General features: G+C 44.2%; 1 protein-coding gene across 7 annotated transcripts in view; it reads left to right on the top strand.

Annotated features, from left to right (window-relative positions):
• CLSTN1 (calsyntenin 1) overlaps positions 1-23,244 on the top strand; it is a 100,021-nt gene that overhangs the window by 30,575 nt on the left and 46,202 nt on the right. For all 7 annotated transcript variants that reach the window (XM_029578768.1, XM_029578767.1, XM_029578770.1 and 4 more), the window contains 3 exons: positions 3,822-4,030; positions 18,881-19,030; positions 19,139-19,324. In XM_029578768.1, the coding sequence (XP_029434628.1) occupies positions 3,822-4,030; positions 18,881-19,030; positions 19,139-19,324 (545 nt within the window). The remainder of the gene's footprint in view (positions 1-3,821; positions 4,031-18,880; positions 19,031-19,138; positions 19,325-23,244) is intronic.

The following is a 23,244-nucleotide window of genomic DNA, read 5'->3' as shown; positions in this document are numbered from 1 at the left end:
TATATACCAACATTCAAGACGGTGGTCCCATCATGCTGGTTCACAAGAAACAGGGGTGTAATTATAATAAACTTTACCATTTAAACAATAGTGCAGAAAAGCAGTTACATATAACAAGGAAAACAATAACTTGGAATGAGAAGGGAAATGAAGATCAGATAGTTATATATAAGTATAAATAACATTGTAAGAGGTGGCTATTAACGCTAATGCTAGCGGAGCGTGTTGAAAGAAGGAAGTTAGATGGAATTGGAGTTAGGGAAGGCCTGCGTGAACAGCCACATCTTGAGTCTTTTCTTGAATGTTGAGATGTTGGGTTCCATTCTAAGATCCGGGGGAATGGAGTTCCATAATGTTGGACCGGCTGTGGAGAATGCCCGATCTCTGAGCGTGATGTGTCTGGTAGTCTTGGCTGGAGGTACTTGAAGTGATCCTTTGTAAGCATCTCTTTTCGGTCTTGTGGAATGGTGTAATTGGAGGGGGATATGTAGATCGATTAGGGCTAATTGATGGATGTCTTTGAAAATGGTGAGAATGGCCTTGTAGATTATTCTGAAGTGGATGGGCAGCCAATGGAGGTCCATCAAGATAGGTGTTATGTGTTCTCTTCTCCTGGTGTTGGTGAGTATACGGGCGGAGGCGTTTTGGACCATTTGTAATGGTTTGGTGTGTGATGAAGGGAGACCAAGCATGATGGTGTTACAATAGTCCAGCTTTGCGAAAATGATTGATTGTAGGATTGTTCTGAAGTCATGTGTGTGGAAGAGGGGTCGTATTCTTTTCAGCACTTGGAGCTTATAAAAGCAGTCTCTGGTGGTTTTGTTGATGTTAGCTTTCAGGTTTAGGTGATTGTCAATTTGAACTCCTAGATCTCTCACTTGTGTGGTGTTTGGTACGGTGGGATGGGTGTATGAGATGGAGCTGTTTTCTGGTGTGATGAGTAGAAGTTCTGTTTTTGATGAATTTAGTATCAGGTTGAGACTTGTAAGAAGTTGTTTGATATTTTGGAGGCAGGATTCCCAGTGCAACAGTGTTTTAGCGAGCGACTCTTCGATGGGGATCAGGACCTGAATATCGTCAGCGTAGAGAAAATGTTTGAGATTGAGGTCAGTGAGAAGTTGAAACTCTCGTTCAGATCTAGCTAGAAAATGAGTTACTATAGCCCTTCCCTCCATGGCCCCTGCTGGGCAGGGTTATTCGCAGACTCTAACACCACAGGGGGCTAATTCAGCTAGTAGTTCCAGATTGATTCAGGTGTCCGTGGTATGAGGACATGCGGAGACTCCTTGTAGAGACCCCTCTGTGCCTCCCACCGCACAGGGACCTGTTACAGCAGGGACCGGTCCTTCACAAGGATCTGACTAGATTCTGTCTTATGGTCTGGCCCTTGAGAGGGATATTCTGCAGCGGTAATTATCACCTTACTCAGCGCTCAGAAGTTCTCCACATCCTTAGTGTATGTATGGGTTTAGAGAGTATTTGAGGCCTGGTGCGAGGAACGCGGTGTCTTGCCTCTGGCAGTCAAAATCCCACTTTATTCTGGAATTTTTGCAGGGCGACTCGAATAAAGGTTTGACCCTTAACGCCTTGAAGGTGCAGGTAGCGGCTCTCTCCTGTTAGAGGTGAAGTGAATGGGATCTCCCTGTCAGCTCATCTGGATGTGGCTCTTTTCCGAAGGGAGTGAAGCATCTTCGGCCTCCCGTACATTTGCCAGTTCACTTGTGGAATCTTAGTTTAGTGCTGGAATTTTTGGCACAGTCTTTCCTTTCGTTTGAGCTTGAAAACTGTTCTTGGTGGCTATGTGCTCAGCACATCGCATCTCTGAACTGCAAGCATTGTCATGCTGGGAGCCTTTCCTCCGGATGACTCCAGGGGTGTTACAGCTACGTACTGTTCGTCCTTCTTGCCCAAGGTAATCTTGGCGTTTCATTTGAAGCAGTCAAGTTCATTGCCATCCCCAGAAACTCAAGGACGCAGTGGAATATCTGCTCCTCCATCATTTGGATGTCAAGAGGCTTTTAGTGCGGTATCTGGAAGTCCCAGAACTGGTCTGAAAGACAGCCTGCCAGTTTGTTCTTCACGGCGGAAGGAAGCAGGGCAAACCAGCTTCATGGTCTACCATAGAAACATAGAAATGGCGGCAGAAGAAGACCAAATGGCCCATCCAGTCTGCCCAGCAAGCTTTCATACTTATTTTTCTCATACTTATCTGTTACTCTGACTGCTGAGGTCAGGGCCCTTATTGGTAACTTTTTGGTTCTAATTTCCTTCCAACCCCGCCATTGATGTATAGAGAGCCGTGCTGGAGCTGCATCAATGTGAAGTATCAAGCCTAAATGGTTAGGGGTAGTAACCGCCGCAATAAGCAAACTACTCCCACACCTATTTGTTTACCCAGCCTGTGCAATTTAATCCTTGTTTCTTGTCTGAATATAAATCCTCTTTTCATTCCCTCCTGCCGTTGAAGCAGTGAGCTGCGCTGTATATGTATTCAAAGTGAAGTATCCGGCTTGATTGGTTCAGGATAGTAACCGCCGCAACAAGCAAGCTACTCCCACGCTTATTTGTTTTTCCAGCCTGTGCAATTTAGTCCTTGTTGGTGGTTTGAATATAGATCCTATTTTCTTCATTCCCACCTGCCATTGAAGCAGAGAACTGCTTGGATATGCAATGAAATTGAAGCATCAGGCTAATTTGGTTTGGGGTAGTAACAGCTGCAACAAGCAAGCTACTCCCACGCTTATTTGTGAATGCAGATCCTTTTTTCCCACATTTCCTCTTGCCATTGAAGCATAGAGCAATGTTGGAGTCACATTAACCTTGTGTATGTTTATTGAATAAGGGTAGTAGCCGTCATTCCCGCAAGCCATCCCCATGCCTCTTCTCTTCATTTCATTCACATTCTCAAGACTTTATGGATCCACAGCATTTATCCCACGCCGTTTTGAAATCCTTCACAGTTTTGGTCCTCACCACTTCCTCCAGAAGGGTGTTCCAGGCATCCACAACCCTCTCCCATAGCTCACTGGATTAAGGAGGTGATCAAGGGAGCCTATGAGGAGGCTAGAAAGCCATTACCTTCTCAGATTGATTCCTAGTGGAATGGAGCTCTAAACGGTCTCATGGGCAGAGGTCAGACTGCTGTTACTCGTCGATACCTGCTGGGCGGCGATTTGGTCTTCCTTGCACGCCTTCTCCAGGTTTTATTGTCTGGACAAATAGGCCCAAGAGGACGCTGCCTCTGCATGGGCGGTGTTGACCGGACTGCGGGCAGCTTCCCACCCCAATCAGGAGTAGCTTTTGTACATCCCATTGGTCCTAGTGTAGACTTATGGACTCGGCATCCCCCTCTTGGCTGCCCAAGATCTGCGCCCTAGGTCCTCCCCTGGAATGGGCCTCGAATCCAAGGGATCATGGGTAAGTGTTCAGTCCCTTGATTAAGGTACCTGTATTCTTACTGGAGTTCAGTGTTTATGGTTGGTTGAGTACAGTTACGGTTATCCGTTTTTAATCATATTTTTAGTCATATTTTCAATTAAGTCCTTTCACTCATAAGTCCACAGTGGTTTTTGAAGAAAATACTGGAGAGCTGAGGTCATTGCAGGGGTATATATACGGTGACAACAAATTTGCAACCTGTCTCATCTCCATCTGCTGGCAGGGGAGCATAACCCATTGATCCTGAGTCCATCTGTCTACAGTAAGGAAAAGGAAATCATCAGGTAAGTAATTTCTCCATTTCTGCTGTCCTTCAAGTCATTAGTCTGACAGAAACAGTGTCCTGTTGCACTAAGTTGTGGGTGTGTTTATTTTGTCTGCAGAGCAACGGTACACATTCAAGTGAATGATGTGAATGAGTATGCACCGGTGTTTAAGGAAAAGTCTTACAAAACAACTGTCAGCGAAGGAAAGAAGTATGACAGCATTTTGAAGGTGGAAGCTGTGGATGCAGACTGCTCTCCTCAGTTCAGCCAGATCTGTAGCTATGAAATTGTAACGCCAGACGTACCCTTCGCTATTGACAATGATGGTGAGACTTTAAACTTTTCCTTTGCTCTGACCGTGTCCGACCAAATCATTTAACCAAGCTCAAAGGCAGGGACCATGGAACCATTGGTTTTGTCTTGTATGGTATTGTACACACTTTACATGATTCTAGTGTAATGTATTTCAAGTTATAAAGTAGAGAAATTAATATTGATTGATTGAAAATGAACTGTGGTTGTGAACCAAACTAGATTGGAAATACAGAAACAGGATCTGTGTTAGGGCATCAGAATATTTATTTGTTGATTTTCATATACCGACATTCATCGGAACATCTTGCCGGTTTACTTTGTAACAAGTTAACAATACAGTGAAATACAATAAACAGGGAAGGAGGAGAGAGGACAGCAGTAGGAAGGATAGAGAGAGATTTTAAAGGAACATTCGAAATATAAATTAACAATAAACAATATATGTATAGGTGGATATTTGAGGGGAAAAAATATAAATTACCAATACACAATATATGTACAGGTGGGCTGGTAGGTACCAGACCATTGATGTCAGCGAAGGGATGGGGGGGGGAAGGGAGGGACAGGGAAGGATAAGCTAAGGGTGGAGGAGGGGAACTAATAACAGTATTTAGTAGTCTTTGCTAGGGGGAAGAAACACTGTATTTGGAGACTTTGCTTAGGGGGAAGAAAGAGGAGAGGCAGATAGGAGGAGGGGATAGTAAGGGGGCTAAGGGGTTACATGAGATGTGCAGAACATCAGGCGGAAACAGCATTGTGGACGCATTTCTGCTCTAAGATCTACTTGCTGGACTAGCTATATCTAATGCCTAGCATCTGCATCTGTCTCTCTTTGGCTTCTAGTCTGAATTTAATTAAAAAATCTAATTCTTTTCTGTGAAAAAAGAATCAGAGGAACATTTTATAAAGGTAGTATATGATAAAGGGGATGGAAGGGCTCCCCTATGAGGAAAGACTAAAGAAGTTACGGCTGTTCAGCTTGGAGAAGAGACGTCTGTTGGGGTCAGGGGTATGATACCCCCTTCTGCCCGTTAGTGTTCTAAATTAAGCCAACATACAGCTGCATAGGAAGTTCTAAAGCTCAATGCATCAAGGATGGAACAGGTTAATGGTCAATGGTGTTGAAAATCTATGTTCTGGGGCTTAATGTGTTGACAACACCAAGGACCATATGCGACGACAGCACTGATGAACTAGAGACTGTGCTTCTTCTGTGTTGGCTGCTCTGTGGATCCATGGACAGGCACCTTTTTCTTTGATGTATGCTGCTTCTGCTTACTCTATCCCAAAGACTCTGCCTTTTCTACTGATGGGGCTGATATTTGAGGACTTTTCTTTTTAACTCCATTCCTGGGGAGGCAGACAAGGTTGCGCTTCGGGAAGAGGACAGACTAATTTCTGACAGACACTGTTCCTCGATTTTCCAAGTCTGAAATGGGCAATACCTGTACATGCTCAGTAGAACAAAAGCTCTAATAAGTAAGACAGGTTATTTGGCACTGCTAGATGATGTCACACATGTCATGGCTAATTCAGCCCTGCTTGACGACTGACAACAACTATAACATCCTTAAAAAGCAAATATTTCAAAGCTTTAACATACTCCCCTAGGCAAGCAAAATAATTTAGCAAGTTAGACAGACCCCAGTTTTTAAATCGACGCACAATTAAACTCTGGAATTTGTTGCCAGAGGATGTGGTTAGTGCAGTTAGTGTAGCTGTGTTTAAAAAGGATTGGATAAGTTCTTGGGGGAGAAGTCCATTACCTGCTATTAATTAAGTTGACTTAGAAATTAGCCACTGCTATTACTACCAACGATAACATGGGATAGACTTAGTTTTTGGGTACTTGCCAGGTTCTTATGGCCTGGATTGGCCTCTGTTGGAAACAGGATGCTGGGCTTGATGGACACTTGATCTGACCCAGTATGGCATGTTCTTATGTTAACCAATGCATAGTCCTGCTCTCATCAGCTCTTTCTTCAGCAATTAATAAACCTGCATTTTGTTTTTGGTTTTTTACTAGTATACATTTCTAGTACTCTCAAAGTACATAAGAACATGCCATACTGGGTCAGACCAAGGGTCCATCACGCCCAGCATCCTGTTTCCAACAGTGGCCAATCCAGGCCATAAGAACCTTGCAATTTACCCAAACACTAAGAAGATCCCATGCTACTGATGCAATTAATAGCAGTGGCTATTCCCTAAGTAAACTTGATTAATAGCAGTTAATGGACTTCTCCTCCAAGAACTTATCCAAACCTTTTTTAAACCCAGCTACACTAACTGCACTAACCACATCCTCTGGCAACAAATTCCAGAGCTTAATTGTGCGTTGAGTGAAAAAGAACTTTCTCTGATTAGTCTTAAATGTGGCACATGCTAAGTTCATGGAGTGCCCCCTAGTCTTTCTATTATCCAAAAGAGTAAATAACCGATTGAAGATGTGGTAGGCCTTATTGACAAACTGAAGAGTAGTAAATCACCTGGACCAGATGGTATACACCCCAGAGTTCTAAAGGAACTAAAAAATGAAATTTCAGACCTATTAGTAAACATTTGTAAGTTATCATTAAAATCATCCATTGTACCTGAAGACTGGAGGATAGCAAATGTAACCCCAATATTTAAAAAGGGCTCCAGGGGCGATCCGGGAAACTACAGACCGGTTAGCCTGACTTCAGTGCCAGGAAAAATAGTGGAAAGTGTTCTAAACATCAAAATCACAGAACATATAGAAAGACATGGTTTAATGGGACAAAGTCAGCATGGCTTTACCCAGGGCAAGTCTTGCCTCACAAATCTGCTTCACTTTTTTGAAGGAGTTAATAAACATGTGGATAAAGGTGAACCGGTAGATGTAGTATACTTGGATTTTCAGAAGGCGTTTGACAAAGTTCCTCATGAGAGGCTTCTAGGAAAAGTAAAATGTCATGGGATAAGTGGCGATGTCCTTTCATGGATTGCAAACTGGCTAAAAGACAGGAAACAGAGTAGGATTAAATGGACAATTTTATCAGTGGAAGAGAGTGGACAGTGGAGTGCCTCAGGGATCTGTATTGGGACCCTTACTTTTCAATAAATAAATATATTTATAAATGATCTGGAAAGAAATACGACGAGTGAGAGAATCAAATTTGCAGATGACACAAAATTGTTCAGAGTAGTTAAATCACAAGCAGATTGTGATAAATTGCAGGAAGACCTTGTGAGACTGGAAAATTGGGCATACAAATGGCAGATGAAATTTAATGTGGATAAGTGCAAGGTGATGCATATAGGGAAAAATAACCCATGCTATAATTACACAATGTTGGGTTCCATATTAGGTGCTACAACCCAAGAAAGAGATCTAGGTGTCATAGTGGATAACGCATTGAAATCGTCGGTTCAGTGTGCTGCGGCAGTCAAAAAAGCAAACAATGTTGGGAATTATTAGAAATGGAATGGTGAATAAAAATGGAAAATGTCATATTGCCTCTGTATCGCTCCATGGTGAGACCGCACCTTGAATACTGTGTACAATTCTGGTCGCCGCATCTCAAAAAAGATTTAATTGCGATGGAGAAGGTACAGAGAAGGGCTACCAAAATGATAAAGGGGAATGGAACAGCTCTCCTATGAGGAAAGACTAAAGAGGTTAGGACTTTTCAGCTTGGAGAAGAGATGGCTGAGGGGGGATATGATAGAGATGTTTAAAATTATGAGAGGTCTAGAACGGGTAGATGTGAATCGGTTATTTACTCTTTCGGATAGTAGAAAGACTAGGGGGCACTCCATGAAGTTAGCATTGGGCACATTTAAAACTAATCGGAGAAAGTTCTTTTTTACTCAATGCACAATTAAACTCTGGAATTTGTTGCCAGAAGATGTAGTTAGTGCAGTTAGTATAGCAGTGTTTAAAAAAGGACTGGATAAGTTCTTGGAGGAGAAGTCTATTATCTGCTATTAAGTTCACTTAGAGAATAGCCACTGCCATTAGCAATGGTGACATGGAACAGACTTAGTTTTTGGGTACTTGTCAGGTTCTTATGGCCTGGATTGGCCACTGTTGGAAACAGGATGCTGGGCTTGATGGACCCTTGGTCTGACCCAGTATGGCATTTTCTTATGTGTTCTTATGATTCACATCTACCCATTCTAGACCTCTCATGATTTTAAGACCTCTTATCATATCCCCCCTCAGCCGTCTCTGGGGTTACATTAGCTATCCTCCAGTCTTCAGGTATAATGGATGATTTTAATGATAGGTTACAAATTTTTACTAATAGGTCTGAAATTTTCATTTTTTTAGTTCTTTCAGAACCCTGGGGTGTATACCATCCGGTCCAGGTGATTTACTACTCTTCAGTTTGTCAATCAGGTCTACCACATCTAGGTTCACCGTGATTTGATTCAGTCCATCTGAATCATTGCCCATGAAAACCTTCTCCAGTACGGGTACCTCCCCAACATCCTCTTCAGTAAACACCGAAGCAAAGAAATCATTTAATCTTTCTGCGATGGCCTTATCTTCTCTAAGTGCCCCTTTAACCCCTCTGTCATCTAACGGTCCAACTGACTCCCTCACAGGCTTTCTGCTTCGGATATATTTAAAAAAGTTTTTACTGTGAGTTTTTGCCTCTACAGCCAACTTCTTTTCAAATTCTCTCTTAGCCTGTCTTATCATTGTCTTACATTTAACTTGCCAATTTTTATGCATTATCCTATTTTCTTCTGTTGGATCCTTCTTCTAATTTTTGAATGAAGATCTTTTGGCTAAAATAGCTTCTTTCACCTCCCCTTTTAACCATGCCGGTAATTGTTTTGCCTTCTTTCCACCTTTCTTAATGTGTGGAATACATCTGGACTGTGCTTCTAGAATGGTATTTTTTTAACAATGACCACGCTTCTTGCACATTTTTTACTTTTGTAGCTGCTCCTTTCATTTTTTTCTAACAATTTTTCTCATTTTATCAAAGTTTCCCTTTTGAAAGTTTAGCACGAGAGCCTTGGATTTGCACACTGTTCCTCTTCCAGTCATTAATTCAAATTTGACCATATTATGATCACTATTGCCAAGCGGCCCTCACCACCGTTACCTCTCTCACAAAGTCCTGTGCTCCACTGAGAATTAGATCTAAAATTGCTCCCTCTCTCGTCGGTTCCTGAACCAATTGCTCCATAAAGCTATCATTTATTCCATCTAGGAACGTTATCTCTCTAGTGTGTCCCAATGATACATTTACCCAGTCAATATTGGGGTAATTGAAGTCTAAATTCCAAAAAATCTCTTAATGAATAACCCCACGAGGGCAATGAATTAAATTGAGATACGTGGTGTTTTTAGATTATTAGAAACAAACTTTTACGCTGTGCATATCAAGATTTACTTTAGAAATTTAAGGACCATCATACCACCCAGTGCTCACAAGTCAGACTTGCATTTCATGCACTTCATATGGGTCACTTTTAATCAACTGGTCCATGAAGAGCTGGTCATAAAGCCTGCGGACAAAGGAGGTGCAGTAGTCATAATGGAAAAATCTGCATATCTTAAAGAAGTCAATCGACAACTGTCCAACACAGACTTCTACCAACGTCTGGAAAAAGACCCCACACAGGAGATCCTCTCTGAAGTAAAAGAGATTATAGAGAGGGGCTTTGATGGTGGGTATCTAACAAATTCAGAACGTCGTTTTCTAATTAATGAAAACCCCAGGATACCAGTACTATACATACTACCTAAAATCCACAAAACACTCTGTAACCCTCCGGGACGTCCAATCGTCTCAGCGAATGAATCAGTGTTGGAACCGATCTCAATTTTCTTGGACAAAATTTTACAACCTTGCGTGTCAAAATCCACCTCGTATGTGAAAGACAGCACAAGCATGCTACAATTTCTTGATACTGTACACTTACCACAAGATTGCTGGCTAGTTACGTTTGATATTGAGTCTCTCTACACAGTTATTCCCCAGGACCAAGCACTTGTTGCAGTCTCAGAAGCATTAAAAGTATACTCACATCCAAAAAGGATCCCAATTATTTACATCATTGAACTTCTTGAATTTACATTAAGTAGGAATTACTTTATGTTTGATGGGGATTTTTATCTACAGATCCGAGGAACTGCCATGGGAGCTGCCATGGCTCCGGATGTGGCAAACATCTTTGTGGCCAGGTTTGAGACCCTACACATAGAAAATTCCCAATGGAGATCTCAATTGAAATGTTGGAAACGTTACATTGATGACGTCTTTGTCATATGGGAAGGATCCCTATCAACACTACAAGAGTTCCATATATGGCTGAACAGTCTTGATCCCTGTTTAAAATTCACCATGGAACATCACCATAATCAAATCTCTTATCTAGACATTTTGATTAAGAAAAAAGACACCGTTTTGGTCACCAGCATATTCCGCAAGCCAAATGATCGTAATAATCTCTTGAGATATGATAGCTTTCATCCGACCAGCTTTAAAACCAATCTTCCTGTGGGCCAGTTCCTCAGATTGAGGAGATTATGTGCAGACCAAGAGGATTTCAAAACTCAGGCAAAAGATATGGCTAACCGCTTCTTACAACGCGGCTACCCGACACACTGTGTTAAAAAAGCCTACCGACGAGCGCTTTATTCAAACAGAGACTACTTATTTTTGCCAAAAAATCCTGAGCCAGGCTCGAACCCGCATACTGTGGTACTGAAACATACCCTTCTGTCGGCCTCAATTAGTAGAGCTATGAGGGAACACTGGAAGATTGTTCAACAAATTCATCCTTCATTGAATCAACCTTTGAGAATTGCATACTCCCGTGGTAAAAACATTCGGGACCATGTTGTACGCTCAAATTGTTCTAAACCTACACAGAACAAGGAACTTGTCCAAACATGTGATAAATGCAAATTCTGCCCTTTAAAGTCTCCCCAGACTCAAATTGTCACGGCATCGGGGAAAACTATTCTTCTGCCCGAATTCTCTTGTCATTCAACCCATGCAGTTTATGCCATCTTTTGTCCGTGCCCATTAATTTATGTAGGCATGACAAAAAGAAAGGTTAAGATTCGTCTTACTGAACATAAATGCTGCATTAATACCAATCGAGTTGAGGAACCCTTAGTTGCTCATTTCAAAGAATTCAATCATGAGTTTGATGATATCAAATGGACCGTGCTAGAAATCATCAATCAGCACTGGAGAGGTGGCAATCGTGTACAGACTTTGAGACAATGCGAACAGAAGTGGATCTTTCAATTAAAATCAGTGACCCCTGGTGGCTTGAATAAGGACATCGAATGGTTCCATTTCTGGTGATTGCCCGCCAGAATCAGGAATCATTTGACTTTCAGGTGGATATCAGACGCAATGGTATTTAAATTCAGACCGACCCAAGCCGCTCTACCACTAAGAACTCTGAGCGGAGAGACGGCGTCGGGTTCGGTAAGTTTATTTCCCTCTGCAAGTATACATCGTTAAGACATTCTGTTGCAAAAAAAGTAATATCGCTGAATTTGATTTAGGCTTTTAATGTTTTTTAGAAAAATTTGATGGACCCTTAACACCACTGAAGTTCTTTTTTGCAAGAATTTACTAATGCTTAAAGATCTGTTTATATCCCCCGTTGAAATAAGGGGAGTGCTGGATCAGGAGAGTCTGAATATACGTCTCTGAAGCAGCTACCTTGGCGAAACGCGCGCGTCGGACGAGTACCTCCGACAGCTATGGAAAAATGACCCCGACAACGGATGAATAAGGGAAGTTTTTCTTCTTTTTAAAATTCATTACTTGAAAAATATTTAAAAAATTCATAAAAATTGAGTGGAGCTACATGGACCAGTTGATTAAAAGTGACTCATATGAAGTGCATGAAATGCAAGTCTGACTTGTGAGCACTGGGTGGTATGATGGTCCTTAAATTTCTAAAGTAAATCTTGATATGCACAGCGTAAAAGTTTGTTTCTAATAATCTAAAAACACCACGTATCTCAATTTAATTAGGTAATTGAAGTCTCCCATTATTACCGCCCTACCAGTTTGGTTAGCTTCCCTAATTTCTCTTAGCATTTCACCGTCTGTCTCACCATCTTGACCAGGTGGACGGTAGTATACTCCTATCACTATAGTCTTCCCCGACACACAAGGGATTTCTACCCATAAAGATTCAATTTTGTATTTAGTCTCTTGCAGGATGTTTATCCTCTTGGACTCTATGCCATCTTGGACATAAAGTGCCACACCGCCTCCCGGGTGCTCCTCTCTGTCATTGCGATTTTTATTTATTTATTTATTTATTTATTTATTTATTTAAGTTTTTTTTATATACCAACGTTCAAGACGATAGTCCCATCATGCTGGTTCACAAGAAACAGGGGTGCGATTATAATAAACTTTACAATTTGAACAATAGTGCAGAAAAGCAGTTACATGTAACAAGGAAATCAATAACTTGGAGTAAGAAGGGGAAATGTAGATCAGATAATTATATAAATATAACAACATTGTAAGAGGAGGCTATTAATGCTAATACTAGCGAAGTGTGTTGATTGATGGAAGTTAAATAATGTTGGAGTTAGGAAAGGCCTGTGTGAACAGCCATGTCTTGAGTCTTTTCTTGAAGATTGAGATGCTGGGTTCCATTCTAAGATCTGGGGGAATGGAGTTCCATAAAGTTGGACCGGCTGTGGAGAAGGCCCGATCTCTAAGTGTGATGTGTCTGGTAGTTTTGGCTGGAGGTACTTGAAGTGTACCTTTGTAAGCTTCTCTTGTCGGTCTTGTTGAGTTGTGTAATCGTAGTGGGATATGGAGATCAGTTGGGGCTAATTGATGGATGTTTTTGAAAATGGTGAGAATGGCCTTGTAGATTATTCTGAAGTGGATGGGCAGCCAGTGGAGGGCCCATCAGGATAGGGGTTATGTGTTCTCTTCTCCTGGTGTTAGTGAGTATCTGGGCGGAGGCATTTTGGACCATTTGCAGTGGTTTAGTGTGTGATGAAGGGAGACCAAGCAAGATGGTGTTACAATAGTCCAGCTTTGCGAAAATGATTGATTGTAGAATCGTTCTAAAGTCATGTGTGTGGAAGAGAGGTCTTATTCTTTTCAGCACTTGGAGCTTATAAAAGCAGTCTCTGGTGGTTTTGTTGATGTTAGCTTTCAGGTTTAGGTGATTGTCAATTAGGACTCCTAGGTCTCTCACTTGTGTAGTATTTGGTGAGGCTGGATGAGTGGGTGTGAGGGAGCTGTTTTCTGGCGTGATGAGTAGAAGTTCTGTTTTTGATGAATTTAGTATCAGGTTGAGGCTTGTGAGAAGCTGTTTGATATTTTGGAGGCAGGTTTCCCAGTGAGACAATGTTTTCGCGAGCGACTCCTTGATGGGGATCAGGACCTGGATATCGTCAGCGTAGAGGAAGTGTTTGAGATTGAGGTCCGTGAGAAGTTTACATAAGGGTAACAGATAAATGTTAAACAAGGTAGGAGACAAGGATGAGCCCTGAGGGACTCCTACTGATGCGGGGTGAAGTGAGGATTCTTTATTATGAATCTTAACCTTATATCCTCTGTTGCTGAGGAAGGTTCTGAACCATGATAGGGCAGTTCCTGAAATACCTATGGCTGTTAGTTGGTTGATGAGAAGGGAGTGATTGACCGTATCAAATGCAGATGAAAGGTCGAGTAGGATCAAAAGGAAGGCTTGTCTTTTGTCTAAGCCTAGGATGATGTGATCAGTCAAGGAGATGAGGAGGGCTTCCGTGCTTAAGGTTTTACGGAATCCGTATTGTGATGGGAATAGTAGGTTATTGTCTTCAATGTAGTTTGAGAGTCGTGAGTTTACCAATTTTTCCATAATCTTGGCTATGAAGGGAAGGTTAGCTATCGGTCTAAAGTTGTTAGGATCGTTGGGGTCAAGATTTGGTTTTTTGAGAAGGGGTTTGAGTGAGGCTAGTTTGAGGTTGTCAGGGTAGAATCCTTGTGTGAGGGAGCAATTTATGATGTCTGCCAGGGTTTTGGAGATAGAATCTGGAATTGATAGTAGTAGTTTCGCTGGGATGTGATCTGAAGGGTGAGAGGAAGGTTTCATTTTCTTTAGAATTCCTTGGATCTCAATGGATGAGGTTGTGTCAAGTTCTTCTAATCGAGTGTTGTTGATTGAGGGTTGAGGAGTGGTTAGTGGAACAGTGGGGTTAGAGGGGAGCTGAGATAGAAGACTGTTGATTTTGTTGCTGAAGAATAGAGCTAATTCTTCCGCTTTCGATTGAGCTTGGTCATGTGCAATCTCTGACTGGTTTAATTGTGTAAGGTTGGATACATAGCTGAAAAGGGCTTTGGCATCGAATACAAGGTCGTGTATCTTCGAGGCATAGTAGTCCCTCTTGGATCTTAAGGTGCTTGCTTTGTATTGATGCAGAGATGATTTGTAGATTGAAAGGGTGTTGTTTCCTGGGTTTTTGCGCCATTTAGCCTCATTTTGTCTTAGTTGGAGTTTGAGCTTTCTTAGTTCTGAGGAGAACCAGGGCTGTCTTTTGAAGGAGTTCTGGTGTGGTTTTTTTGTAATTGGAGGGCATAGCTTGTTAGCTATAGTTTCGGTAATTGTATTCCATGATTGAAGTGCAGAGTTCGGATCTGTAAGGTCCAATTGGTGGAGTTGTGGTGATAGTTGATTATGGAGGTCTTCTGGGGAGCAGGTTTTCCTGTATGTGAAGGAGGGCGAGGGAATGCAGGCTGGGCTCGTATCTTTTATAGAGAATGAAGTTGTTATGAGGTAGTGATCTGACCACGGGACCTTTGTGCAATTTGGGAGAGATGCGGGCTTGATTGCTGTGTTAACGAAAATAAGGTCTAACGTGTGGCCGGCTTTGTGGGTCGGTTTGTGATATAATTTGTACCCCGGTATAGCACTGTCCCATTGGTTATGCCTCTATATTGCTCCATGGTGAGACCGCACCTTGAATTCTATGTACAATTCTGGTCTCCGCATCTCAAAAAAGATATAGTTGCGATGGAGAAGGTACAGAGAAGGGCAACCAAAATGATAAAGGGGAATGGAACAGCTCCCCTATGAGGAAAGGCTGAAGAGGTTAGGGCTGTTCAGCTTGGAGAAGAGACGGCTGAGGGGGGATATGATAGAGGTCTTTAATATCATGAGAAGTCTTGAACGAGTAGATGTGAATCTGTTATTTACACTTTTGGATAATAGAAGGACTAGGGGGCATTCCATGAAGTTAGCAAGTAGCACATTTAAGACTAATCGGAGAAAATTCTTTTTCACTCAATGCACAATTCAATTTTGGAATTTGTTGCCAGAGGATGTGGTTAGTGCAGTTAGTGTAGCTGGGTTCAAAAAAGGTTTGGATAAGTTCTTGGAGGAGAAGTCCATTACCTGCTATTAATCAAGTTTACTTAGGGAGTAGCCACTGCTATTAATTGCATCAGTAGCATGGGATCTTCTAGGTGTTTGGGTAATTGCCAGGTTCTTGTGGCCTGGTTTGGCCTCTGTTGGAAACAGGATGCTGGGCTTGATGGACCCGTGGTCTGACCCAGTATGGCAATTTCTTTTGTTCTTATGTTGTAAGGGTGGTCCAGGAGGAGAAGGCTATGCCAGGGTTGGTAAGGGTCTAATTTGTGGAAGATGTTTGCAAGGGCAGCGTTTAAGGTCATCTTTATTGCAGGGTTTCCTGAATTGTATGCTATTGTTGTGTTTGGGTGGGATAGTGGAGGGGGTCTTTGTTTGTTTTTATAAGTGCATGGTCGGACCAGGGAACAGGTGTGCAGGAAGGGGGCTGCTGGGCGTGGGTGGAGGAGTTAATGAAGAGCAAGTCGAGTGAGTGTCCTGCTTTGTGTGTTGGGGTGTTGATGAGTTGCAGAAAGCCTAGAGCATTCATGGAGTTGAGTAACGATTCACAGGATGAAGAGGGGTGGGGGCTGTCTACATGGAGGTTAAAGTCTCCTATGATGATGGCAGGGGTCTCTGTATTCAATGAGTGTGGAGTGATTTTGTTCAAGTAGGTTAGGGGGGGGTGTATACTAGGCATATTTGTAGTTCACGGGACTTAGAAACCAATTTCTAGTCTGGGTGGGGATGTCGGTGTGTGTGTGTGTTTAATTTAAGATGATTTTTGGCAGCAAGTAGTAGCCCTTTGCCCTTTTTTGGGGGGAACGTGGTATAGAATAGAGGTCATATGAGTGGGTGGGGAGTTGGTTAAGGAGGACTGTGTCAGTGGGTTTTAGCCAGGTTTCAGTGATTGCACAAATGTCGGGTTTACAGTCTACGAGTAGGTTAAGGATGGGGGGGGGTTTTGCAAAGTGATTGCGAGTTGAATAGGATGATGGAGAGTGGTTAGGCTGAGTAGTTGTGTAAGAGGGGAGATTGTAATAGGTATGAGGGATTTACGTTGAGCAGGGGGAATGTTGATGTTGAGCGATGTGTGTTCTGTAATTGAGAATTGGAATGGGGTATGCGGCCATGGCTGTTTTGTGTATGGGGGGAGGAGAGAGGGGTTGTTTCTAAAGATAATTGGGGAGGGTAGGGGTAGAGCTAAGTGGAGGATCAAGAGTGTGAGGCCAGTTCCATCACTGTTGGGGCATCACTTCCAGCGTCTGTGGCGTGGCCTGGGTCGTCTGTAGCGGCGGGGTATGGGTGTGATGGCCCTGGACCTGGGCAGGTCAGCGTCTGCCACACGGAGCAGTGAAACGGTCGGTGTCGTGAATTCTGCAGTCTTGATCCCCTGTCATTAGAGGTTAGAGTTCCCTTGTCAATTGTCATAGGACCAGGAATACCTTATAGATTTGGGGAGTGGCGTGTAGGTCCGATGAGGCCTTTAGCCAGGTTGTCCCGCGATGTTCACTGGTGTTTCTGGTGCAGCACTAAGGCCCTTAGTTGTGCGGTGCCTAATGTTTACCAGCATACTTTTTATCCTGGGTCCCTCGTCTCTTTCGAGTGATGGGTCCCTCGTCACATCCCTGTGATGTCACGGTCGGTAGACGGAGTCTTGAGCGGACAGCAGGCTTCCGAGGTCTCCTGGCGAAGGGGGCCGGTCGGGCCCGGAGGTGGGCGCTGGGGTGCTCGGTGGTCTCGGATCGGAGGGCTTCAGTCCAGAGCAGGTGAGCCTCAGGTTGGCGGCCCTCAGGTTTGGGGTGGTCGGCTTCGGCACAGCACTTCTCGGCTTTGAGTAGGCCTCGGGTCGGTGGGCTTCGTGGGCAATCTTAACAACTATGCCCAAACGTGTGTCACGCCGCTTGGTTATGTGTGCTGTGAAGGCCTCCAGTAGATCCACAACCCACCCCTTACTGCCTACTGTGTGAAATGTTTCCTCCTTCAAATCATTATCTGACATGGGTCGCCATAACACCACCACGATCTGCAGCTTTGCCACTCTCCCGAGTCGTTTCCCACAGGACCAGAATGAAACTTTGCCCAGCTTCTTTACTAGTCGATATATTGTATTATTTGAATAGCAGCTTGAGGTAAGGATATCCTTCACCTGCAGGCCCAGTGGGAGGTCAGTGGTGCGCAACCTCACTTACTCAGTGCATAACTGGAAGTCCCCCTCCTACTTTTTATTTTAATCATAATTCTATATTATAAGACTGAAAAGGGACCCCACGTGGACGCATGGTATAGGGCATGCTGGGCATGCTCTGTTTCCCTAGTTAAAGTCCTAGAAACTTTGACATAAGTTTTCCGCATCGGAACTCCATCTGATGATGTATGTCACCCATGTTTGGGGGCTTACATCCTGCTGTCCTCAGAGCACCTGTTACAAGTAAGTAACTCTGTTTTTCTGCAGCTTCCAAGCAAATTGTGTCCAGTGTAGATATCATAAGTCATAAAACAAATAATATTAAAATACAGAAAATAAAGGTTTCTGAAATGGTGTGGTATGGAACAGGTTAACAGAGAACGCTTATGTACGCTATCAAGTAGTACTAGGACTAGGGTACACTCCTGAAACTAGCAGGTAGCAGATATAAAATAAAAGTGAATGTATTTTCAGCCCGTGCATAATCAAACTATGGAACTTGTGCCAGAAAATGCCGCTAAGGCTGAGAGTGGGAAAATGCTTGTGATGAAGCTGAATTTTCTGTGCTGCTCTTTGAATGCTGGGTTTGCTGTATAACTTGCTTTTAAGCCTCATTATAAACCAGGCCAAAAGTTTCTTTATTGGAGGAATATATGGACAGTCATCCTTGCTAGTATTTGAAAATAAATTCAGTTTTATGCAACAAGTGCAGCAGATTTTTTTGTTTAGCCTGTTTGTATGGAGATCACTAACCAGAAAAAGAAAATGAAAATCTGGGGCTGGGAGGGGAAGGGTAGAGCACAGCTCAGCTCACTATATAAACTCTGCCTGTTTCTGCATTGTTGTTTTGTCTCTCTAGAGCAGGGCTTCCCAAACTGACCTGGGGACCCCACAGCCAGTCGGGTATTCAGGATATCCACAATGAATATGCATGACATGCATTTGCATATACTGAGACTCCATGGTAAGCAAACGTACCTCATGCATATTCATTGTGGATATCCTGAATACCCGACTGGCTGTGGGGTCCCCAGGGCAGGTTTAGGAAGCCCTGCTCTGGAAGCTCTTAGAAGCAGCTCTCTAAGAAATATTTAAGTAAATGAACACCAGATACTGCGATTTTTGTGGTGGTTTTGTTGTTTGTATTTATGAATTTGATTATATGAGATAAAAGATTTTAAATAAGTGATACACAAGGTTACAATTCTATAGATAGAAGAACATTAGCCATTTACTGTCCTGTTCATGAAGGAAGGAAGACAGGGTTCCCTTATTCACTCTTCTGCTAGTGCATCTGTTACACACACTCTCCATATAGTTGTGACCTAAGAAGAATTTTCCTATCCTCTCTTACCAGGTTACATTAAGAACACAGAGAAGCTGGACTATGGGAAGGACAGACAGTATAAGCTTGCTGTCACTGCATATGACTGTGGGAAGAAGAGGGCAACGGAAGACGTTCTGGTAAAGATCTCTATTAAACCCACGTGCAGGCCTCACTGGCAAGGTACTTATTTATCATATGCCTCTTCCCCCTCCTCTGCAATCGCTACTTTTCTTCAGTATTGCTAATGTTTGAAGTCTGAGCTTTGCTGTCTTTCTCCTGTTATTCCAGGTTGGAGTAAAAGAATAGAATATGAGCCTGGTACCGGCTCTCTGACTTTATTTCCTAACATGCACCTGGACACTTGTGATGAACCTGTAACATCTGTACAGGCAAACATTGAGCTGGAGACCAACCACATTGGGAAAGGGTGCGACAGAGATACATACTCGGAAAAGTCCCTGCACAGACTTTGTGGTGAGTTTCTGGGGCATTTTTTGTCCTTGTCGTGATGATGGCTAAATGTGCTTTATCACCATTTCACAGAAATGTTTGTGAGTGGCGCTGAGCAGAATGTCATTTCCAGTCAGACAACTTCTTGCAGGCTCTACAGCTTCAGCATTAGCCCCAAGAAACATTACTATTTTATCTATTTAGTTCCCTAGTCAAACTTTTTGAGCTCTTCAAGGTTGGTTTTTTTTTTTTTGGGGGGGGTTTTTCTTCATTCATTTGAATCAACTCTACTCCTAATTTTTTTCAGCAGGAAATGGGGCATTGGGCAGGCTTAATCCTTTTTTTTTTTTTTTTTTGCAGGTGCTTTAGAAGAGGCTTTTACTTTTGATTTTGCAAGGTGCTACAGGCAGTGCTCCAAGCCCTTCAGGGTATCGAACAGTCAGCTCCACCAGTGCCTGCCCCTGCGATGCTCCAACCACTGCTGGAGCACCTTGATGTTCTGGGTGTCCTGCCCACGCTGCTGCTTCCAGTGCCCGGGGTTCCTTGATGACCCCAATGGCCACAGAGTCCTCCTCCCTCTGGAGTCATCCCCATTGTGAGGTCCTGGGAGGAGGATGAAATCTCCCGACCAAGGACACAGTCGGGGCTCTGGTACCATGCCCAGTCCAGTCCTTCGGGGACCTCAGTGCCCTCGCTACCGTTGATGCTCTTGAGGTCATCTATGCCTCCTGTCCCATTCGTGCCTTTGTAGCCAGGGCCGAGGAGCTTGGACAGGGGTCTTCGAGGGGTCTTAAGGGACTTATTATCCCCCCTGAATGATCCCTGGAGGGATAATACCTCTGAGTGGTCTTCTCTTGGATCCATCTTCGCCGGACAAGAGGCACCAATCCCCACTGGCTTTTTTGCGGGCTATGGCTGAGTCCATCCCTTTCTAGCTCCTTACAGAGGAGGATGCCCGCCATAAGATGCTGGAGGTTCTCCAGTTCGTTGACGCCACAAAGGAGGTCTTAGCTATCTCCATCCATGACATATGTAAGGAATTACTCCTCCTCCTAGAAGATGTGGTAGACCTGATTGATAAACTGAAGAATAGTAAATCACCTGGACCGGATGGTATACACACCAGAGTTCTGAAGGAACTAAAAAATGAAATTTCAGACCTATTAGTAAAAATTTGTAACCTATCATTAAAATCATCCATTGTACCTGAAGACTGGAGGATAGCAAATGTAACCCCAATATTTAAAAAGGGCTCCAGGGGTGATCCAGGCAACTACAGACCGGTTAGCCTGACTTCAGTGCCAGGAAAATAGTGGAAAGTATTCTAAACATCAAAATCACAGAACATATAGAAAGACATGGTTTAATGGAACAAAGTCAGCATGGCTTTACCCAAGGCAAGTCTTGCCTCACAAATCTGCTTCACTTTTTTGAAGGAGTTAATAAACATGTGGATAAAGGTGAACCGGTAGATGTAGTATACTTGGATTTTCAGAAGGCATTTGACAAAGTACCTCATGAGAGGCTTCTAGGAAAAGTAAAAAGTCATGGGACAGGTGGCGATGTCCTTTCATGGATTACAAACTGTCTAAAAGACAGGAAACAGAGAGTTGGATTAAATGGACAATTTTCTCAGTGGAAGGGAGTAGGCAGTGGAGTGCCTCTGGGTATTCGTGCGGCCATTTGCAGTAGTTTTATGCTCCGGGCGAGCCTCCGCTGGGTCCAGCACTTGACTTCCCAGGACCTCCTGCCTCAGGAATCGGCTCAGGCGGAGCGCTTGGAGGCGGTGGTAGCGTATGGGCTGGATGCCTTATATGACCTCCGTACTTCCTCCAGAACCATAGTGTCAGCAGTCTCAGCCTGGAGACTCCTGTGGTTACGCAACTGGTTGGCCGATGTCTCCTCTAAGGCCCAGTTGAGTGTTTTACCCTTTAAAGGGAGGTTTCTCTTTGGTGAAGACTTGGAGCAGTTGATCAAATCGTTGGGGGAGAACAGGGTTCACAGGCTTCCGGAGGACAAGCCTAAACCTTAGAGAGGCTTTTCCCAGGCTTACTCCTGTTTTCGGGGGCAGCAAAGGTTCCAGCAGAGCAGGGCACCGGTTTCAGCTCAGAGACAGTCCGCGGGTAGGTCACAATCCTTGTCTCATTCCTTTTGTGGCCGGAGACCCGCTCACGATGGTGCCAGTTCCGCGCCGCTAGGAGCCAAGTCCACTCAGTGAGATGTGGTCGGCCCATTCCTCGGTTCCCCGGGTGGGAGGATGGCTGTCCAATTTCTACGAGGAATGGGTCAAGATAACTTCCGAACAGTGGGTTCTAAATATCATAAAGCGTGGCTACGCGTTGGAATTTGATCAGCCTCTCCAAGGTCTCTATCTAGTCTCCCCTTGCAGATCCTGCATGAAAGCACACAGCGTTCAACAGACCCTCGACCGGTTGATCTGTTTGGAGGCTATAGTCCCTGTCCCCCAGACGGAGTGGGCAAGGGGCCGCTACTCCATCTATTTCATTGTCCCAAAAAAGGAGGGGACTTCCAGCAGATCTTAGACCTGAAGAAGGTGAACAGAGCCCTCAAGATTCCACATTTCTGGATGGAGACCCTGCGTTTTGTCATTGCTGCGGTACGCACCGGCGAGTTCTTGGCTTTCCTGGACTTGACGGAAGCGTATCTACACAGCCATTCGCAGGGATCACTAGAAGTTCCTTTGGTTCAAAATCCTCGGCAGACATTTTCAATTTTGTGCCCTGCCTTTCATTCTGGAGATGGCGCCTCGCATGTTCACAAAGGTAATGGTTGTGGCCACAGTTCTTCTTCAGAAGGCGGGTGTGCTGGTTCACTCGTATCTGGACGATTGGCTAATTCGAGCGAAGTCAAAAGTCCTCTGCGAGGCAGCGGTCACCAGGGTCGTGAATCTCCTGGAATCCCTGGGATGGGTCATCAATCAGGCCAAGAGCAACCTTCTCCCGTCTCAGGTACTGGACTTCTTGGGAGCCAGTTTCGACACGTTTGTGGGGAAAGTGTTCCTTCAGGTAGAACAGATCTCCAAATTGATGCAGCGGGTCCAGCGTCTTGTGTCGTCTTCTTCCCAAGGCCTGGGTCTATTTGCAGGTCTTCGGTTCCATGGTGTCCATCCTGGAATTAGTCCCATGGGCGTTTGCTCATATGAGATCATTACAGAGAGCGTTACTCTCCCGTTAGGATCCGAAGTCGGAAGAGTTTCAGGTCCCATTACCACTCAGTCTGCCAGATCCAGTCTTGGCTGGTGTCTGATTCTGGAGCACTTGGAGCGTGGAGTAGACCTCTAGGTTCCTCAGTGGGTGGTGGTGACCACAGATACTAGTCTCTCCGGTTGGGGAGCGGTCTGCCAGTCACGGGCAGTCCAAGGGCAATGATTCTCAGAGGAGGCAAGCTGGTCCATCAATCGTCTGGAAATAAGAGCAGTTCGTTTGTGCACCATCGGTAGAAACAATTGTAGCACCAATCGGGCTTTCCAAGTCCTGTCCGACAATGCGGCTTACACTAACCGTCAGGGTGGCACCAAGAGTTAGCCGGTGGCTGCCGAAGCTGGGTGGAAAGGCATCTCGCCCTTCTGGTGGCATCGCACATCGCGGCACTGACAATGTGCAAGCGGATTATCTGAGTCGGCAGAGGATCGATCCCAGAGAGTGGGAACTCCCCGAGGAAGCGATGGACCTCGTTCGCAAATGGGGTCTTCCCCATCTGGATTTGATAGCAACTCAAAGGAATGCCAAGGCCCCTCAATTTTTGAGTCGACGCATTGGTGCTTCTGTGGCTGACCACGGTACTCCTTGCTACCTTCCCTCTGTGGCCATTTGGTCAGCAAGATCCTTCGCTGGATAGAAGTCCACCCAGGGAACGTAATCCTGGTAGCTCTGGAGTGGCCTCTGCACCCATGGTTTGTGGACCTAGTCAATCTTGCAGTGGAT

Source organism: Rhinatrema bivittatum, chromosome 15, assembly GCF_901001135.1.
Source record: "Rhinatrema bivittatum chromosome 15, aRhiBiv1.1, whole genome shotgun sequence".
NCBI lineage: Eukaryota > Metazoa > Chordata > Amphibia > Gymnophiona > Rhinatrematidae > Rhinatrema > Rhinatrema bivittatum.
This window is presented reverse-complemented; position numbering and strand designations above follow the sequence as displayed.